This window comes from Piliocolobus tephrosceles, chromosome X (assembly GCF_002776525.5).
Source record: "Piliocolobus tephrosceles isolate RC106 chromosome X, ASM277652v3, whole genome shotgun sequence".
NCBI classification, from domain to species: Eukaryota; Metazoa; Chordata; class Mammalia; order Primates; family Cercopithecidae; genus Piliocolobus; species Piliocolobus tephrosceles.
Genome location: NC_045455.1, coordinates 42901010 through 42923177, shown reverse-complemented (window position 1 = coordinate 42923177; position 22168 = coordinate 42901010). Strand labels below are relative to the sequence as shown.

The following is a 22168-nucleotide window of genomic DNA, read 5'->3' as shown; positions in this document are numbered from 1 at the left end:
TACTGTTTTATTTTCACAATTTATGTGTGTAGTATAATTATTTCTTCTACTTAAAAGTATTTTGATACTATTATTAGTCAGCTTGCTAAAAATCACACTTGCTACTTTCTTCTGTTTTCATATATCAACAGGAATTGGCAGCAATGAAACAGATTCTCGTTAAGATGCATAGTAAACATTCTGAGAACAGCTTACTTCTCACTAAAACAGTATCAAAAAATGTGACAGAAAATCAGAAATCAAAGACTTTGAATGTACCTAAAGAGCGTGAAGACAATATATTTACACCTAAACCAACACTCTTTGTAAGTACAATTTTTAAAACTCATAATTTTAATATTCCCGATTCTTACTAAATGTATTTTACTTATTTTTTTCCTTTCACATTTATGAAGTGAATAGATTCCACAAATATGTTTTATGAAAAGGCCTTGAAGGATTTGCATTAATCCATTTTCTGAATGTGTGTATTACCTATCTTATAGATGATAGTATATTTTGCTCTAATCCTCATAAAGTGTGAAATCAATTAACATAAACTAAAATGCATTGTTAGCTAAAAATGTATGTACACAGAAATTAAAGAAAAAGAAATAAGAAAAATTTGGATTAAAAGGAGGTAAAATACCATAAATATGTACAGTTATTATGTGCCAATTTTTAAAAATAGAGAAAATAAATTAGGAAATATTGAAAACTATATATTTTAACAAATAATAAGAATCAAAAGGCAAGAGAATTAAAATAGGAGTAACATTATTAAATATTCAGTTTTACTTCAAATGATTTCTCAATCATGCTTTCATTTCTCAGGAGAAACGTGATTTATATCTGCTAAACATGGAGACTCAAAACCAGAAAGATTTTCTCTGTGATATTTTGATTCAGTGAGTCCCCAGAATCTTCATTTTTTTTAACTCCTGAGATGAGTATAATATTCAGTCAAATATGAGAACTTCTGATCTCAGTCATTTTATTATACATGCAGATAATGCCACTTAAGATTAATAGGATGAAAGAGTTTTTTAGTGATTATATAATTCAACTTCCCCTTTTTAAAAAATGAAAGTTACAGTTTAGATCAAATAAGGGACAATTGGGCAGGTGTGGTGGCTCACACCTCTAATCCTAGCACTTTGGGAAGTCAAAGTGGGAGGATCACCTGAGGTCAGGAGTTCAAGACCAGGCTGGCCAACATGGTGAAACCCTGTCTCTACTAAAAATACAAAAAGTACCTGGGTGTGGTAGCACATACCTGTAGTCCCAGCTACTTGGAAGACTGAGACAGGAGAATCGTAGGTGCGGTGGCACCACTGCACTCCCCGCCTGGGCGACAGAGTGAAAGTCCACCTCAAAAGATAAAATAAAATAGGGACAATTATTTAAGGATACGTGTGGCAGTAATGAAGACTAAGCTGACAGGCGGGAGAAAACAGGATGGTTCAGTTAACTAGCCTGGACACAAGGCGACTGAGTCCATGCATCTTTTCCTCTGGAGTACATCAGCTTCTCTTTGTTTCTCCCCTAGTTTCTGATTACTCATATTTTCCACTTCCTCATTAACTTGCTCACAGCCCTTTGTCTTGAAATAGGTTTCTGTACATCCTTTCTGCATCTACTCTCTTATAATGTAGTTCTCCCTGTATTTTCCAAGGCTAAAAATCTAATTGCCATAGCTTATTCTTGTTGGGTGATACCCCTTTTTGGCAAGACTTCCAGCCTACAGAATGGCTGCCCTTAATGGTGAGCAGGAGTCACACAGTTCCAAAGACAGCTGCTGAGGACTGTTCATTAAGATCTACGGCTAGGCAAGTTTTGCTCAGAAAGTGGGCAGAGATTATGGCAGACACTATGCTGTATCTATTATAATCTATAGGAAGAAAGCAGATTGAATACATACACATTAATAGGAAATAGGGTCAGATGAAAACCACAAGATACAGCTGAATACTTAAAGCCTGTCAGCACTCTCTGATCTGCCTTTCTGATCCTGCTCTGCTCCAGGCAGTGGCACTATTCCTTCTGACCATGACCTTCTACATTTCTGGCTTTAGCTTGGTAACTTGATTGTGATTTCCTGAAATACCAACTATAGTCAGTACATGAGTAACAATAAGATTTCCCCAGTACCTCCAGATAAGGTTATAGAGTGGTGATAAAATTAAGAAGATTCAATATTAGTTGGGTAGTTCTTCCTTCCTTATTTTTGCTTGTCTGGATTTTTTATTTTATTCTACAATAAAATTCTTTTTAAATAATAATAAGGGAAATTTTTTTCAAAAGAGGTACAAGCTCAGCTATGCCCTAATGAAAACTAAGAGGTAATACAATAAACAAGTCAAATCAAGACTATAAGCTGGCCGGGCGCGGTGGCTCAAGTCTGTAATCCCAGCACTTTGGGAGGCCGAGATGGGTGGATCACGAGGTCAGGAGATCGAGACCATCCTGGCTAATATGGTGAAACCCCGTCTCTACTAAAAAATACAAAAAACTAGCCGGGCGACGAGGCGGGCGCCTGTAGTCCCAGCTACTGGGGAGGCTGAGACAGGAGAATGGCCTAAACCCGGGAGGCGGAGCTTGCAGTGAGCTGAGATCCGGCCACTGCACTCCAGCCTGGGCTGCAGAGTAAGACTCCGTCTCAAAAAAAAAAAAAAAAAGACTATAAGCTAATGCAGACTTAGTAATATGAACCGACTAGGTAACCTGGGGCAAATCATTACATATTCCCAGTGTGTTCTTATCTATAAAATTAAGTGGAAGGTTATAATGAAAAGAGTTCTGGACTCCTTTTATTCTAGCATGCTATGATTCTCTTCAGGCATCATTTGTAGTTATTCTTTTGAATATTTTCAATTTTCCTTAAGAATACTTTTTTATATTTTCTCTGAACTTGTTGATAAGGAATTTACCATGCCAGTATTTGAAGTAAGAGCTAATCATTTTATAATCTCATGGTTTTATACCTAAAATGAAAACATTTGTAGATCCAGATACTTTGGCTGAAAGTATTTACTATAGGTATTTCTCCCTGATATTAAATTCAGTGATGGATGGGTGGATAGATGAACGTTTCCATATGCATTGACAGTATGAGGCGAGCCACACAAAACTACTGTTAACTGGGCAATGGAGTGGGAGCAGTGCTATTATGTAGAGGAGGAAAAATAAGAGCCTGACTTTTTTTTTTTTTTTTTTTTTTAGACATTTGGTTTTTCCTCTGAAGTTTTTTTTTTTTTTTTTTTTTTTTTGAGATGGAGTCTGTCACTCTGTTTCCCAGGCTGAAGTGCAGTGGTACAATCTCAGCTTACTGCAACCTCCACCTCCCAGGTTCCAGCGATTCTCCTGCCTCAGCCTCCTGCAGGTTACAGGTGTGTGCCACCACACTAGGCTGATTTTTGTATTTTTAGTAGAGGCGAGGTTTCACCGTGTTGGTCAGGCTGGTCTCGAACTCCTGACCTCGTGATCTGCCGACATTGGCCTCCCAAAGTGTTGGGATTACAGGTGTGAGCCACCACACCTGACAAGACATTTTTTTAATGTGCTTTTTTGTATGTATACAAATGTTCTACAGTGTACATGTGATATTTGTATATGAAGGCAACCTCAAAAGTTCCTTTTTTAGAAGAACTCTGGCCTTTGAAATGACACATGTGGCAGAGTTGTTGTTCAGGCACTTAGTGTACCAACAAAAACTAATTGAACCACAGAATGTAAGTACCTTAAGGACAGAAACTGTATTCCTTTTGTTTTGCATAGCATCTGAACAAAGCAGATACTCAATAAATATTTGCTGAGGAGAATAAAAGGCAGTTATTTGTCTCCCCAGTTTAGTTATGTTCTTAGCTGTTAAAACTCTAAACTGGGTGTGGAACTTTAATGTTAAAGTGAACTACAGGGAGAATGAAAGCTTCGCCTCCAATGACTCTAGTCAGTGCTACTTCTGCCACAGGCATCTTCAGTCTTCTTTATTCAGAAACATCCAGTTCGTTCCCACTTATCACCTACTTTCTCTCTTAAGGTAGCTTTTTGCTGTGCTATCCCTTTTTTCCCAGCCTCACTTATCTCTTTCTTAGAAAAACCTAGAGCTATTCTAATCTGATTTAGAACAACTTTCCTCCTTCCTTCCTGAGCAGTATGGGACTCTTTTGCTGCTTTTCTGCTGCCATCCTATTCGGAAAATAGAATTTATATTTATGTACTCAGGATTCACATCGTGGTCATTATTTTCTCAAAACCTTATTTAAAATGCAGATACTAGCAACTCTGCTTTTAGTCTTTTCACCAAGTGGATTGTAAGCGTTAAAACAAAAAAAGAGCTTGAGAGCATTGGCTCACACCTGTAATCCCAGCACTTTGAGAGGCCAAGACAGACAGATCACCTGACATCAGGAGTTCGAGACCAGCCTGGCCAACATACTGAAACCCCATCTCTACTAAAAATACCAAAATTATCCAGGTGTGGTGGTGCATGCCTGTAGTCCCAGCTACCTGGGAGGCTGAGACAGGAGAATCGCTTGGACCTGGGAAGTGGAGGTTGCAGTGAGCCGAGATCATGCCTCCACACTCCAGCCTGGATGACAGAGCAAGACAGTCTCAAACAAACAAACAAAAAGCCTTAGACTCTAAGTAGGGTAGCAAACAGTATGACTGTGCAGCTCCAGTGTATCTTGTGTGAAGTGTCTGATTTCTGGTGAGTTTATGATGTAGTTCAGGCCTTGATTTGTTTTTATCTCATTGGCTAGCATATGTTGGATAGGCAGATTAAGTTTATATAATTGATATATAAGTGGTTATATGAACGACATGATTCCGTAGAAGTGCTTTGGAAAGCTACATGTCATCTGGAAAGAAAAAAAATTTTTTTTTTTTTGAGACGGACTCTCATGCTGTCACCCAAGCTAGAGGGCAGTGGCACAGTCTTGACTCACTGCAACCTCTACCTCCTGGGTTCAAGTAGTTCTCCTGCCTCAGCCTCCTGAGTAGTTGGGATTACAGGAACATGCCACCATGCCCTGCTAATTTTTTGTATTTTTTTTTTTTTTTTTTTTTTTTTTGTAGACACGGGGTTTTACCATGTTGGCCAGGCTGGTCTCCAAACTCCTGACCTCAGATGATCCACCCACCTCAGCCTCCCAAACTGCTGGATTACAGATGTGAGCCACCACACCCTGCCTGGAAGGAAAATTAGTGTAGTCAATTCAAGAAGTGTTTACTGACTATATGCAAGAGCCTGTGATGATGATTAAGATAGCATCAGCATTAAAATTGCTGCTCCTGTAGGATCAAACTTATTAAACAATAACATAAGGCAAAATCAGTTAGCCTACGTTTTTTGTTTTGTTTTTGGGACAGGGTCTTGCTGTGTCACCCAGGCTGGAGTGCAATGGCATGAACACGGCTAACTGCAGCCTCAACCTCCCAGGCTCAAGTGATCCTCCCAACTCAGCCTCCCAAATAGCTGAGACCACATGTGCACACTACCACACCGAGCTAAATTTTTTTATTTTTTGTAGAGACAGGATCTCACTGCATTGCTCAGGCTGGTCTTGAACTCCTGGGCTCAAGCAGTCCTCCCATCATGGCTATAAGCTCAAAGTGCTGGGATTATAGCCATGAGCCACTGCACCTGGCCTGGGTATCCTACTTTAAAGGAAATATAAATTGCTATGAAAATTCAAACGAAGAATAGACACTGTGGTTTTGGAGGACTCTAGGTTGCCCTGTCAGAAAGAAAGTATTTGAGCTTGGCTTTAAAGAATGCATGGATTTTGACAAGTGAAGATCAGCGTTATTTAGAAATTCCAAGAGCAAAGAAAATATTTTATTGGCCAGGCATGGTGGCTTACGCCTGTAATCCCAACACTGGGAGGCCGAGGTGGGCGGCTCACTTGAGGTCAGGAGTTCAAGACCATCCTGGCCAACATGGTGAAACCCCATCTCTACTAAAAATACAAAAATTAGCCAGGTGTGGTGGCAGGCACCCGTAATCCCAGCTACTCAGGAGGCTGAGACAGGTGAATCGCTTGAACCCAGGAGGCGAAGGTTGCAGTGAGCTGAGATTGTGCCACTGCACTCCAGCCTGGGTGACAGAACGAGATTCTGTCTCAAAAAAAAGAAAAAGAAAAAGAAAAGAAAATATGGTATTCACAAAATATTTTCTAACTTGTGCTCCTTTTTAGTTGTTGAAGAATAGGATGTCTAATATCTAGACTTTATTCCTTTCTGACTGTATTCTTACGTCTGACTTTAGCCGATTCACTATCTATTCATCCTTTCCCTTAGTATAAAGGGAAATAAAAGTAGATAGGTTATACCTAGTCACATTAATAGAGACAGAAAGTAGAATGGTGGTTGCCAGGAGCTAGGGGGTATGGGAATTTATTGTTTAACAAGTAGAGAGTTTCAGTCAAGCAAGATGAAAAGAGTTCTATGGATGTATAGTAGTGATAGTTGCATCATAATGTGAATGTCTGTAATACCACTGATCTGTACATTTAAAAATCGTTGGCTGGGCATGGTGGCTCACACCTGTAATCCCAGCACTATGGGAGGCCGAGGCGGGTGGATCACCTGAGATCAGGAGTTCGAGACCAGCCTGACCAACATGGAGAAACCCCGTCTCTACTGAAAGTACAAAAATTAGCCCGGCATGGTGGCGCATGCCTCTAATCCCAGCTACTCGGGAGGCTGAGGCAGGAGAATCGCTTGAACCCAGGAGGGGGAGGTTGCAATGAGCCGATACCGCACCATTGCACTCCAACCTGAGCAACAAGAGTGAAACTCCATCTCAAAGAAAAATAAAAATAAATAAAAATAGTTAAAGTAATAAATGTTATGTTGTATGTATTTTACCAGAATCTTCTTTTTAAAAACGTTTTAAAGCCTGGGCAAAAACTTTTGTGAGACCCTGCCTCTACAAAAAAAAAAAAAAAAAAAAATGTTTTTTAAATTAGCCAGGCATGGTGGTATGTGCCTGTGGTGCTAAGCTACTTGGGAGTCTGAGGCAGGAGGATCACATGAGCCCAGGAGGCTGAAGCAGCAGTGAGCCATGTTCACGCCACTGTCCTCAAGCCTGGGTAACAGAGCAAGACCCTGTCTCAAAATAAAATATATAAAATGATGAAACATAATGTAAAATAAAAAATAAACTTAAAATTTTAATTTAATTTAAAAGTTGTAAGTAGATAGGTTATAAAAATAGTTTTCTCATTTGTTCATGAAGGAAAGTTTATAATTTTATCAAAAATGGAATGTAGCAGTTATTTACAATATAGTAATATAATGAGTATAATTGGTTGTATTTAGACAAGTGACAAGGATGCCACACTAGGGTAGCGTCATCACAGAGTCATGTCCTAACACTGTGCCTCCCAACATTTCTTATAACATATGTGGAAAATTAGAATATTTATATGACACAACAGGATAGCTGAACTTTGCTGGTAGACTGAAGGGACTACAGCCACCCCAGACACTGAGGGCTGAGGAGATCAGAAGCGCCACATACCTGTAACACTTCTGTGTCATAGTTATGTTTGGAAGCTCTGGTCTCACTGTTTTTTTCTTTTCTTTTTCTTTTTCTTTTCTTTTCTTTTTTTTTTTTTTTTTTTTGAGATGGAGTCTTGCTGTGTCGCCCAGGCTGGAGTGCAGTGCAGTGGTACAAACTCAGCTCACTACAGCCTCCACCTCCTGGGTTCAAGCTGTTCTCCCACCTCGGCCTCCTGAGTAGCTGGGATTACAGGGACACGCCACCATGCCCAGCTAATTTTTGTATTTTTAATGAAGGTGGGGTTTCACCATATTGGCCATGCTGGTCTCGAACTCCTGACCTCAAGTGATCTGCCCACCTAGGCCTCCCAAAGTGCTGGGATTACAGGAATGAGCCATTGGGCCTGGCCCGGTCTCACTCTTTTATGTTGAATGTAGACTCATCTCATCAAAGTATGACCAGACCTCAAAAGATCTAGCTGTTTACATGGACATTTTTAAATATTCATTTTTTAATTTCTAGTGTCAGGAACACTAATTGTAACCTCTTCCTGATGTTATTAAATTTAGCTGGTAAGCTAAACTAAAACTCAGGAATTTTTTGGTGAACATGGAATGAAGCTGACTGATCTCAGACAGCTTCACATCTTGTTAGTGGTAAAGCCACATCAACTGTCTTAAACTCACTTAAGTTGGGCCCTGCCTGTGAGGACTTCTCAATATTTATTTATTTGATTTCCAGTTTAGAACTTTTTTGGAAAACAAAGTAATTATATCTACCAGACATAGACTTTTTTCCTTAGAGAATTGGTACTGGTTAAACACTAATAGATTGTTAATTCCTAGCTCTTTTTTTAGATTACAGGAGTTATCCACCAGGCTTATCATGTCTGCATTTGTCAGTCATCATTGTTTCTAATTTTAACAAACTTTCTCAATGGGTTATAATGCCCATGTTATATATTAACGTTTTAACTGGCTAATTCTGGATGACACAGCAGTATCTATCTTATCAGTTGCTTGTTTCCAAAATCACCTTTTAACATAGTCAATTACTTCTGGTAAGTTTCCAGTTAGTCTTGTCATTTGTTTCTACAATGGCTTTGTGCTCTCTTTCCTAAATCTGGAATATAGTATACTTTAGGGCCTGTTAATACTCTACTAACAATTTAAGGTTTTTATTAATGTGTATGCATATATATGTGTGTATATATATATTTTATGTGTATGTAAAATATATATGCATATATATTTATATACATATCTATAAAGCACTTCATATTAGAAGCCTATAAGCCTTATATTTAAAATAAGGACCCTACTCAGTTAAATGGTTAATCCCATTAATACCTGAAGCAGAATGTCAAATTTTGTCATATAAAGCACCATCTTATGGATATAAAGGGAAGTATCTTTAATAAAATAGAAAAAAGAACCACTACTGATCAAACAGCTAAAAGAATGGAATTATCAAAATAAAGCAGTTAATTTTTTTTTTTTTTTTTGAGATGGAGTCTCACTCTGTCACCCAGGCTGGAGTGCAGTGGCACAATCTTGGCTCACTGCAACCTCCACCTCCTAGGTTCAAGCAATTCTCCAAAAATCAATTAACTATACATCTGAATTATTTTGTTGTGCCCATTTTAACAATCAGTTACCACGAGCCAGCAAACTCTATTGTATATTCTTTGCTTGGTTTTTTTTTGTTTACCTTTTTTAAAAAATGTCAAAACCAGGCCAGGCGCAGTGGCTCACACCTGTAACCCCAGCACTTTGGGAGGCCAAGGCAGGCAGATCACCTGAGGTCGGGAGTTCAAGACCGGCCTGACCAACATGGAGAAATCCCGTCTCTACTAAAAATACAAAATTAGCCAGGCGTGGTGGCGCATGCCTGTAATCCCAGCTACTCGGGAGGTTGAGGCAGGAGAATCGCTTGAACCCAGGAGGTGGAGGTTGCAGTGAGCCAAGATTGCACAATTGCGCTCCAGCCTGGGTGACGAGAGGAAAACCACATCTCAAAAAAAAAAAAAAAAAAAAATGTCAAAACCATTCTTAGCATGCAGCCTGTACAAAAACAGACCATGACTTTTTAATGATTGCCATTCTAACTGGTGTGAGATGGTATTTCATTGTGGTTTTGATTTGCATTTCTCTGATGGCCAGTGATGATGAGCATTTTTTCATGTGTCTGTTGGCTGTATGAATGTCTTCTTTGCTGAAGCACATGCTCTACACTTGCTGTCAGAGCTCCCAGTGGGAGTAAGCTCCCACTGGCACTGGTGATGACATGCTTGATAATATGGCCTGTATCTGTTGCCTTCCCCTCCCTGTCTGGTTTCCACTTCCCTATGGGTATTTTAAATCCTTGTCTCACAGAGTCCACTTCTGTGGGAACCCAAACTAAGGACAATTTATTTTTCTTTATTTTGGCTGTGGTGGAGCCAGGAGTGATTAGAGGGAGAATATGTCTTAAAATGCTCCTAATGAGGGAAAGTGATAATGCAAGAACAGTTGAGAAAAACTGGCTTAGATATATGATTCATATCAAATTTATTTTTGTGTATAGTGTAAGGGAGGGGTCCGGTTTCTTTATTTCTTTTCTATTTTGCATATGTTTATCCAATTGTTAAAGCACCACCTATTGGAAAGACTTTTTCCCCCTTGAACTAATTGCCTTAACACCATTTCACTAATAAGAGACTATGTATATATATGAGCATATATATATATATAATATATGTATAGTCTGGTCTCTGTTGTGTTGGCTTCTTTTTCAATTAGTATGCTAATACCATATGGATTACTATACCTCTATAGTAAATTGTTTTTGAGGGTCTCACTCTGTCACTCAACAAACTTGAGTCTTCCAATCCATAAACGTGGCATATTTTTTCATTTATATGCGTTTATGATTTTTTAATAAATAGGTCTATGTATTTGAAAAAAAAAAACAGACCATGGACCATAGTTTACTGGTCCATGATGTATCTCAGGAGTTGATAAAAAGCTTAGAAACTTCCAGTGTCTGGAACTCAGGGCTATCACTAATGGCTAGCACATTACTGACTAAAATATCTGGAAATTAAGATTATACATTTTGTGAAAATCAGAAATAAACTTTTCAGAAGCAGTATTATCTAGTTGGAATCTGTTCAAATTTTGGTAGTGAGACTTACATACTAATGTAGTTGAGAAATCACTGTGACATATTCTATGCTAATGTAATTAACAGAGAACCTGAATTTCAGACAATAATATAACTGAAGGAAAAAGTTCACCAATTGAAGGACTGAAAATATCTTTGAATGATATAAGTAAATTTGAGTTCATACAGCAAAATATGCTGTTTCCATGCCTTACTGGTTCATTACCATTTCCACTCAAAAATCAGGCTGTTGGTTAGAATCATAAGTACTACCCCTGATGCTTGTCAAGGGTGATGTTGCCTGATTAGTTGGAAGCATATTATTGCATTACTGTAGTAGAATTTTATTTTGTCTTGTATACCAGAAAGGCTTGAATTGATTCACATGAAACCTTATGTCTAGACTTAAATAGATCCGAAAGGCTTTTGTCATAGCAGACCCAAACATTCATTCATTCATTGAAAAATGTTTATTGAGCACTTACTTTGTGCCAAGTACTATTCCAAAAAGTAGAGATATAAACAATTCCTGCCTCTGTGGACCTTACATTTGTGGATAGAGATAGACTATAAACCAACAAACAAAAAAATAAATAAATTGAGTAGGATGTGAAAACATGACAAATGCTATGGAGAAAAATATATGAGGTAACTAAGAAGTCCTCAATTTGCCCACTTTGCAAAATTAATAAATGGCTAGAACCTGTGCTTTAACCACTGTACTATACGGTGCTCAAACCACAAAAATCAAAGGAGGCATGACATCGAACACCTACTGCTGGCGAGACACTCCTGCATGCTGAAGATACAACACGAGATAAGATAAATGGTATAAACTAAGAGTATAAGAGTCAGCATCTTTAGGAATTGTGTCCCACTGCTAGTTCAGCAGCTTTAGCAAATTGTTCAGTCTCTCACATACAGGCCTGGAGATAACTATTTCAGGACAAGTATGTGGCCCTATGAAGTCATCAGGAACCTCGGTTCCCTCTTCCTTTCTCTTCAACCATCCTTAGAGTGTGGCGTCTGTTCTTAGAATCACAGTATGGTTGCTCTGACCGCAGCCATCACGTCTGCATTTTAAGCAGGAAATGAGAAAACGGGAGGAAAATAGTCTGTCTTTCCAAAGGAGTTTTTCCATAAGTCCTACCAGACATCTTCAACTTATATCCCATTGGCCAAAGCTTAGTCATATGGCCACACCTAGCAGTAAGGAAGGCTGATAAATGTTTTATACAGGATGAATCTATTGCTTTACTGATAAAATCAGAGTTCTGTTATTAAGAAGGGGGATACAGATACAGGCTAGACAGCCAGCAACCTCTGGACTTGATCTCAGCCAAAAGGCCGAGACGTGATCCCAGCAGCCTCTGTAACAGGGTTAGATTCATTTTTATATTCCCAGAACCTCACACAAGGACTGGCACAGAGTAGTTAGTCAAATAAATGCTATTAAACTAATCTCAAGTACAAACAATTTAGTTCATGTTGGAGAGTGTCAAGAAACAGGATTAGATATGTAAGTATGGGCCAGATCCTAAAGGGGCCGGTCTTCTAAGTGAAATGTGGTTAGAACATGACAGTGATGGTAAAGTTCACCCAAAATAACCTGGGAATAAGGAACATATCTTAGTCCTAGGGGAACAGACTTTGAAATCAAAATGTTTGTGATAAAACATCTGAAAAGTTACCCTATGAAGTAGCAAGGCAGTTAATCCCCAAGACACAAGGTACACTTGACTGTGGCAAATCTGTCTCATTAGCACATCTAGGGAGAAAACATATTAGGGGTGGGAGTAACGGTCTGCAGTGTAACAGACACACATAAAAGGAGAGTAAGGAAGAACTATCTGCCACTGAAATTCTTATACTGCCCTTTCTGAGTATTAAGATTCTTTTTTAATGCCAAAGTTTTTATTTACCTTCTCCCTGTAAACACAGAGTAGTAGTAAAAATTTTAGTATCAGCTGATTGAGGAAATGCAAATGTAAAAACCAATTCTGCACCCTTTGGTATAATCCTGAGGATCTGTAGCTTAGTCTATAGCAGTTGCTTTCACTTTTTTTGTCCAGGAGTCACAGTTAAGAAAACCATTTATATTATGACCTAGTGATGATCACACAGTTTCTCAAAACAGAACTTACCCCCACTATGGCCAATACGCAGATATTTTCTGTGCTAGTTTTTTTTTTTTTTTTTCCTCAATTCTGGTCTTTTACCTACTAGAGTTCATTAGCCGTGGGTTGGGACCTACAATTTAAAGAACAATGACGGCCGGGTGCAGTGGCGCTCATGCCTGTAATCCCAGCACTTTGGAAGACCGAGGCAGGCGAATCACCTGAGGTCAGGAATTCCAGACCAGCCTGGCCAACATGGTGAAACCCTGTCTCTACTAAAAATACAAAAATTAGCCAGGTGTGGTGGTACATGCCTGTAATCCTAGCTACTCAGGAGGCTGAGGCAGAATTGCTTGAACCCAGGAGGCGGAGGTTGCAGTGAGCCGAGATTAACTGCACTCCAGCCTGGGCAACAGAGTGAGACTTCGTCTCAAAATAAATAAATAAACAAAATAAAGAACAATGGCATACATGTTCTTCTATGACCAAAAATAGTGAGAGCCCTAGACGTTTAGCTGGCTCACCTTTCTCAGTCACCCAAATCTATCTGATCGTTTAAGAATCATGCAGTTCCCTAGTTTTACTCTGACTTTTCCTTATCTTAACAACAAATAAAAAGCTGAGCCAGCAAATCACCTTTTCTTTTCTTTTCTTTTTTTTCTTTTTTTTTTTTTTATTTTTTTTTGAGACAAGAGTTTTTCACTCTTGTTGCCCAGGCTAGAGTGCAATGGCGTGATCTCAGCTCACTGCAACCTCTGCCTCCCGGGTTCAAGCAATTCTCCTGCCTCAGCCTCCCAAGTAGCTGGGATTACAGGTGCCTGCCACCACACCCGGCTAATTTTTGTATTTTTAGCAGAGAAGGGGTTTTGCCATGTTGGCCAAGCTGTTCTCAAACTCCTGAACTCAGGTGATCCCTCCGTCCTGGCCTCCCAAAGTGCTGGGATTACAGGCATGAGTCACCGCACCCAGCCAACTTTTCTTTTTTTTACTCTTTTTAGTTCTTTTTTTGAGACGGAGTCTCGCTCTGTCTCCCGGGCTGGAGTGCAGTGGCCGGATCTCAGCTCACTGCAAGCTCCGCCTCCCGGGTTTACGCCATTCTCCTGCCTCAGCCTCCCGAGTAGCTGGGACTACAGGCGCCCGCCACCTCGCCCGGCTAGTTTTTTGTATTTTTTAGTAGAGACGGGGTTTCACCGTGTTAGCCAGGATGGTGTCGATCTCCTGACCTCGTGATCCGCCCGTCTCGGCCTCCCAAAGTGCTGGGATTACAGGCTTGAGCCACCGCGCCCGGCCCAACTTTTCTTAAATACCTAATAGAAGTGAGGTCACAGGGCAAACTGCTGCCCCCAAAAGTGGACAGATAGGCCAATACAGAGAATGATGATGTATCAGAGCAAAAACTTCCATGATGGGAACCAGTGCTGGGGTAGGAAAACCTGAGTGTAACTGCTGTAAGTTAGGTATGGACAAGTCTGAAAGTTAAAAATTCCAGTCATAGAAGTAATCCCCACACTCTTGTGAGTTTTAACTTTAGAAGCTTGACCTAGTTCTTACAGTAAATATTGGGAGAAAATCCCCTTCCATTTCCAGCAGTGGGAGGGAAAAGAGGACATTTTGAAATATGTTAGAGAACTCAGTTCTCAATTCTCAACAAGGTCTCCCCTCAGGAGAAACTATTTAACTAGAAGCTACCCTGCTGGGGCTTTATGAAACCCTAACTGACCTGAGAACAACACAATATCCAATCCAGCCCACCTAGCCATCATGGCCCACCTAAGAAGGGAAAAAACTGAGAAGCATGTGTGAAGTTCACATTCCAGAGGCACACTGTCACTGAAAGACTGAGCCCTAATTGTAGGACCATAGGATGACTTCCCTACCCCCACGCCTTACCACCACATTACCAAGGGCCCATTTATAGCAGTTTGTTTTACCCAGTACAGTATGTCCAGTTATCAGGAAAAACTTAACCAGGTAGACTAAAAGCCAAAAAAAACAGTTTGAAGAGACAGTGCAAGCATCAGAACCAGAGTCAATTGTGCCATAAATGTTGGAATTACCAGACAGAGAACCTAAAACAACTATGATTAGAATGCCAAGGGCTGCAATAGATAAAGTAGACAACATGCAAGAACAGATGGGCACTGTGAGCAGAAAGATGAAAATCCTAAGAAAGAATCCCAAAAAAGGAGAAATACTAGAGATCAAAACCGCTATAACAGAAATGACAAATGCTGGCCGGGCATGGTGGCTCACACCTGTAATCCCAGTACTTTGGGAGGCCAAGGCGGGCAGATCATCTGAGATCAGGAGGTCGAGACTAGCCTGACCAACATAGTGAAACCCCATCTCTACTAAAAATACAAAAATTAGCCAGGTGTGATGGAGGGCACCTGTAATTCTAGCTAATTGGGAGGCTGAGGCAGGAAAATTGCTTGAACCTGGGAGGCTGAGGTTTCAGTGAGCCGAGATCACACCACTGCATTCCAGCCTGGACAACAGAATGAGACTCCATCTCAAAAAAACAAATAAATGGCAAATGCCTTTGATAATCTGATTAGTACAGTGGACATAGCTGAGGAAGGAATCTCTAACCTTGAGAATATTTCAGGCCAGGCACAGTGGCTCATGCCTGTAATCCCAGCACTTTGGGAGGGTGAGAGAATCACTTGAACCCAGGAGTTCGAGTTCCAGACCAACCTTCACAACATAAGAGACCCTGTCTCCACACACACACACACACACACACACACACACACACACAAAGCCAGGCGCTGTGGTGCACACCTGTGGTCCTAGCTACTCAAAGAGCTAAAGTGGGAGGATCGCTTGAGCCCAGAACGTCAAGGCTGCAGTGAACCATGATCATGCCACTGCACTCTAGGCTGGGCAACAGAGCAGGACCCTGTCTCCACCAAAAAATAATAATAATAATAAGGGTATTTTAACAGAAACGTCTAAAAAAGAGAATATCCAAGGACTAAAGGATGACTACAAAAGCTATAGCATATATTTAATGAGAATATTAGAAGGAGAAGGAAGAAAGAAAGGAAGAGATATTTGAAACAATAATGACAGAATTCCCCCCAAGCTAATGTCAGACACCAAACCACAGACCCAGAGAACTCTGAGAACATCAAGAAAGATAAATGCAAAAAGAAAAAAAAAAAAAGACTACACTTAGGCATATCATTTGCATATCATTTTCAAACTACAGAAAATTGAGATAAAGACAAAATCCTAGCCTGGGCAACATGGCGAAACCCCATCTCTATAAAAAATATAAAAATTGCCGGGCACAGTGGCTCACGCCTATAATCCTAGCACTTTGGGAGGCCGAGGCAGGCGGATCACAAGGTCAGGAGTTTGAGACCAGCATGGCCAACATGGTGAAACCCCGTCTCTACTAAAAATACAAAACTTAGCTGGGTGTGGTAGCGCATGCCTGTAATCCCAGCTAATCCAGAGGCTGAGGCAGGAGAACTGCTTGTCCTGGGACCCGGGAAGCAGAGGTTGCAGTAATCCAAGACCACGCCATTGCACTCCAGCCTGGGCAACAAGAGTGAAACTCTGTCTCACACACACACAAAAAATACATACATATATATGTATAAATAAATTAGCTGAGAGTGATGGTATGCACCCATATTCCCAGGTAGTGAGGAGGGTGAGGCAGGATGATCACTTGAGCCCGGGAGGTTGAGGCTATAGTTAGCCATGATCACACCACACCAACCTGGGTGACAGAGCGAGAGTCTATCTCAAAAAGAAGAAAAAAAACCTGAAAGAAGCCAGAGGAAAATAACACCTTACCTATAGAGAAGCAAAGATAAGGATTACATCTGACTTCTCAGAAACAATGCAAGCAAGAAAAGAGTGGAGTGAAACATTTAAAGTTATGAAAGAACAAAACCACCAACCTAAAATTCTGTACCCTGCAAAATTATTCTTTTCAGAAGTGAAAGAAAAATAGACTTTCCTAGAGAAACAAAAATTGGAGGAATTTAATCCATAACTTTTCAAAACAGAAAGCATTAGGCCCAGATGGGTTCATTGTTGAATCCCTTCCCTCCCCTCCCCTCCCCCTTTTTCCTCCCTAGTAGCTGGGACTACAGGCACATGCCACCATGCCCAGCTAAAATTGTACCTATTCTCTACAATCTCTTTCATTGGATAGAAGCAGAGAGAATACTTCCCAGCTCATTTTGCAAGGCCACCATTGCCCTAATTGCAAAATCAAACAAAGATATTAGAGGAAAACAAAACTAAAGACCAATATCTCTCATGAATGTAGATACAAAAATCTATGAGGATTTCAAGGGCAGTGAAAATATTATGTGATACTATATATTATGATACTATAATAGTGGATGCCTGTCTATAGACATTTGTCCAAACCCATAAAATGCATAGTACCAAGAGTGAACCCAAATGCAAACTGTAGACCTTGGGTGATAATGACATGTCAGTATAGGCTCATCAGTTGTAACAAATGTACCATTGGGCTAAGGGATATTAATAATGGAGGAGGCTGTGCATGTGTGGAGCCAGAGGATATATGGGATATCTCTGTACCTTCCTCTCAATTGTTTTTTGAGACAGTCTTGCTCTGTTGCCCAGGCTTGAGTGTAGTGGCATGATCACAGCTCACTTCAACCTTGACCTCTTGGGCTCAAGTGATCTCCTTTTTTTTTTTTTTTCAACATAATGTCTTGCTCTGTCACCCAGACTGGAGTGCAGTGGCATAATCTCAGCTCACTGCAACCTCCACCTCCCAGCTTCAATTTTCCTGTCTCAGCCTCCCTAGTAGCTGGGATTATAGGTGTGCATTACCATGCCTGGCTAATTTTTGTGTTTTTAGTAGAAATGGGGTTTCACCATGTCGGCCAGGCTGGTCTCAAACTCCTGACCTCAAGCGATCCACCTTCCTTGGCCTCCCAAAGTGCTGGTATTACAGGCATGAGCCACCGTACCCATCGTCAAGTGATCTCACCTCCACTTCCCATGTTAACTGAGACTACAGGTGCATGCCACCATGCCTGGCTAATTTGTTTTTTCTTTTCATGGAGATGGGGGGTCCCACTATGTTGCCCAGGCTAGTCTCGAACTCCTGGGCCTAAGCAGTCCTCTCACCTCAGCCTCCCAAAGTCCTGGGATTATAAGCATGAGCCACCGCGCCCAGCCAAAATACAGTGAAGTGCTGAATGTTTTATTCTGTAATTCACCTCCCCTACTTTTTTCTTTCTATTCTGTACAGCCTGTCTCCTTTTAGGCTGAAATGATTGAGCAATAAACCCAAGAAGTAATTTGGTAAATACTTAGAAATTCATAAGATCCAAAACACAATAACTTGGATGTAGTAATTATTTAATAAATACCTATTGAGTGAATGAATATTATCTATAAATGAGACAACTAAAAAGAAGTCATGTCCTTGATTTTTTATAATTCTCTTTGAAAATAAAATCAATTTGTAAAATAATTACATCCCCAGAAAATTTTAAGTATAGGCTTTGAGCAAGAAAACACAGATGTATGTTTTTTCTACCACATACCTACCAGGTGGGAGATTATTTACGGCAAAAGACAAAGTCTTTGCCCTTAAGTATCCTTTCTGAATTAAGAAAAGCAATTTTTTAGTAGAGTTTACATACAAAAAACCTCAATGTATCTAGTTCTCTGAATTGCCTCTCTTGTCCTCCTTGTAAGCATTTTATTGGATTTTGTTTTTTTTAAAACAGACTAAAAAAGAAGCACCTGAGTGGTCTAAGAAACAAAAGATGAAGACCTAGTGTTGTGGATGGGAAGCACCTATAGACCGTTATTTACTCCTGAAGTTCTTTTTCTGATGGAAAACAAAATTCATCTTAATCATGTACTCAGCATTTTTTAAATAACAATGTTTATTTGAACTAGTATTAAATTAACAAATTTAGTATAATCAAAATGTGTAAAGAACAAATAATAATATACTTTATATTTGTTTTTTTCTATTTTATAGAATAAATATGCTATGGTTTAAATTTTGGAGCTTTTTTAAATGTTCAATGCATTTTAAGTGTGTGGCTTATAAATATTTTGGTGAGTATTTTTCTGTACTACATAAATTCTGAGTTTAAATGTCATACACAAATACCAAGGCACTTTGCATGTTTAAAAATTAAGAATCATTTGTGAAGTCTACTACAAGGTACTTCAAATGCCCAGTAATGGTGGTCAGATACAGATTGTTGACTCTTTTTTGAAGTTCTGTTTTTTCTTAATATTTTATACTACTATTAACCAATAAAATCTGGCAGAAAGTCTGTTATTCCATTGGTAAAGTGAAAGTTTGGTGGAAAGTCTGTTGCTACATCAGTCATAACAGATGCAGTATGGATCAGATTTCCAGTCAGTGAGAAAAAAAAAAATAGGATTTTCTTTTGTCATAAAATATGCTCCATTTTTCATTGAAGCTGTATACTTTAAAAGAAAGGAAGGAGGCAAGAGAGAAACAAAGGAAAGAAATATGTATATACACACATACATATATATGTATGTCCAGGTTTTTCAACCACAATTGACATTTTTTGTTTGTTTTTTGAGATGAAGTCTCGCTCTGTCGCCAGGCTGGAATGCAGTGGCGTAATCTCAGCTCACTGCAGCCTCCGCCTTCCAGGTTCAAGCAATTCTCCTGTCTCAGCCTCCTGAGTAGCTGGGATTACAGGCACCCGCTACCACGCCCGGCTGATTTTTGTATTTTTAGTAGACACAGAGTTTCACCAAGTTGGCCAGGCTGGTCTGGAACTCCTTACCTCCGGTTATCCACCTGCCTCAGCCTCCTACAGTGCTGGGATTATAGGCATGAGCCACCACACCCTGTCCACTATTTGACATTTTGGGCTGGATAATTCTTTCTTAAGGGTGCACATATACATTCCTGACCTTCAGCACTAGCTGCCAGTAACATCCCCACCACAACCCTAGTTTTTTGCTTTTTGTTTTTTTTTTTCTTTTAGAGACAGGGTCTCCCTATGTTGCCCAGACTGGTCTTGAACTCATGGGCTCAAGCAGTCCTCCCTCCTCGGCCTCTCAAAGCGCGGGGATGACAGACATGAGGCACCTCACCTGGTCCCACCCCCAGTTTTGACAAGCCAGAAATGTCCTGGATGGAGACTAGGGTTCCTTCCATGTCTTGGCCATTGTGAATTGTCTTACTTTTTAACCCTTACCTCATCTTCTCCTGGTCATGGATTTTCTATTTATCTGTTTATCTATTTATCTATCTATCTATCTAGAAACAGGGTCTTACACTGTCACCCAGGCTGGAGTGGTGCAGTGCCATGATCATAGCTCAATGTAGCCTCAAACTCCTGGGCAAAAGGGATCCTCCCACCTTAGCCTCCCAAACAGCTGGAACTACAGGTGCATACCACACACCTGGCTAGTTTTTTTAAAACTTTATTTTAGAGACAAGGGTCTCAGTGTGTTGCTCAGGCTGGGCTCAAGTGATTTTACTACCTCAGCTACCCCAGTAGCTGAGATTACAGGTGTGAGTCACCACAGCTAGGTCTTACTTAAAAATAAAAAAATTAAGCATAATATTCTTATTATTTTCTTGATAAATGTTTTATGAAATGTTGCCCAAATGCAAGCATAATAGCTACCATTATCAAGCTCATTCTATCAGTCAGTTGCTGTGTTACATGCTTTCTATTCTTTATTTAATCTTCACAGCAACTCTGCCAAGTAAGCATTATCTTCATTTTTAAAATGAGAAAAACCAAGACTCAGTAAGGGTAACGAAATGGCCCAAGATCAGACACATAACAAATGGAAGTGGATTTGAACCAAGTCCATCTGATTACAATGGCTAAGCCCTTTCCAGTACACGACGCTGCTTCTCATTGCTTGCTTCTTATGCCTGGCTCCCAAGCTCACTTCAATAGCAAGAATCGTGGGGGAAATCTTGATTGTATTGTATTGTATTTTTTATTTTATTTTATTTTATTTTTTTATTTATTTTATTTTATTATTTTTTTGAGACGGAGTCTCGCTCTGTCGCCCAGGCTGGAGTGCAGTGGTGTGATCTCGGCTCACTGCAAGCTCCACCACCCGGGTTTACGCCATTCTCCTGCCTCAGCCTCCCGAGTAGCTGGGACTACAGGCGCCCGCCACCTCGCCCGGCTAGTTTTTTGTATTTTTAGTAGAGATGGGATTTCACCATGTTAGCCAGGATGGTCTCGATCTCCTGACTTCGTGATCTGCCCGCCTTGGCCTCCCAAAGTGCTGGGATTACAGGCGTGAGCCACCGTGCCCGGCCTATTTTAATTTTTGTAGAGACAGTCTCACTTTGTTGCCCAGGCTGGTATCAAATTACTGGCCTCAAGCAATCCTCCCGCTTCAGTCTCCAGAGTGAGTAGCTGGGATTCCAGGCACGAGCCACCCTCCCAGCAAAAATTTGTTCTATCACCTTTTCTTTGTGGGTAGGGGGGCTATGGGACTTAGCATAGTTGCATTGTTTTTGCTCAAGACAAGTTCATGGTTCTGAAACTTTTTTTTTTTTTTTTTTGCAGAAGCTTAGCATTCCCATACTGGTAGTTGAACCCAGACCACCTGGGTGAAAAACCAGGAATCCTAAGACCATGTGGCAGATGACTCTACTCCTAAATAACTTCATGACTCTCATAATAGTTCTTACCAGGTTAACAGGATATACTCAGCTTTTCAGAACCAACTAAATGGCTTGTATTCACTTTATTTATTCATACATTCTTTCATTGAACAAACAAGAAAAATCTAAAATGTGTAAGGCATTCAAACTATGAATGTTTGTCTTCATCTCAAATGAAAAAGAATTCTGTGATACCACAAACACCAAAGGAAGGAGTTTCCTCTCATCATCCTCAGTATAGAAATTTCTAAAAAGAAGTATCAGCTAGTGACCCAAATATCCAAATGCAATATATATTTAAAGAAGGTGCCACTTGTGCTGATTTCAATAAGTCATATTTGGATATCATCCATCAGGAATGTTAAGGAAGATTCCCACACTTGGGGGAGGTTGAGGTTGTTAATGAGCCAGATTTGTTTCTCTCTATATATATGTAGAGAGAGAGAGAGAGAGTTTTGTTTTGTTTTGCTTTGTTTTTTGAGTTGGAGTCTCGCTCTGCCATCCAGGCTGGAGTGCAGTGGCACGATCTCGGCTCGCTGCAACCTCTGCCTGCTGGGTTCAAGTGATTCTCCTGCCTCGGCCTCCTGGGTTGCTGGGACTACAGTGCATGCCACCATGGCTGGCTAATTTTTTTGTATTTTTAGTAGAGACAGGGTTTCACATTGGCCAGGCTGGTCTCGAACTCCTGACCTCAAGTGATCCACCCGCCTCAGCCTCCCAAAGTGCTGGGATTACAGACGTGAGCCACCTGCCTGGCCAGAAAGGCTA

At 40.2% G+C, this 22168-nt stretch overlaps 1 protein-coding gene across 4 annotated transcripts in view; it reads left to right on the top strand.

The window, feature by feature from the left end:
- The window catches only part of PIBF1 (progesterone immunomodulatory binding factor 1), a 267479-nt gene that overhangs the window by 238882 nt on the left and 6429 nt on the right, over positions 1 to 22168 (top strand). The window contains exons 17-18 of one of the 4 annotated variants that reach the window (XM_023186434.2): positions 132 to 305; positions 18489 to 18770. In XM_023186434.2, the coding sequence (XP_023042202.1) occupies positions 132 to 305; positions 18489 to 18539 (225 nt within the window). In that variant the 3' untranslated portion in view covers positions 18540 to 18770. Of the gene's footprint in view, positions 1 to 131; positions 306 to 5058; positions 5173 to 18488; positions 18771 to 22168 lie in introns of those variants that run through there. The other 3 variants (XM_023186427.1, XR_002725238.2, XM_023186443.1) reach the window with 3 other exon arrangements.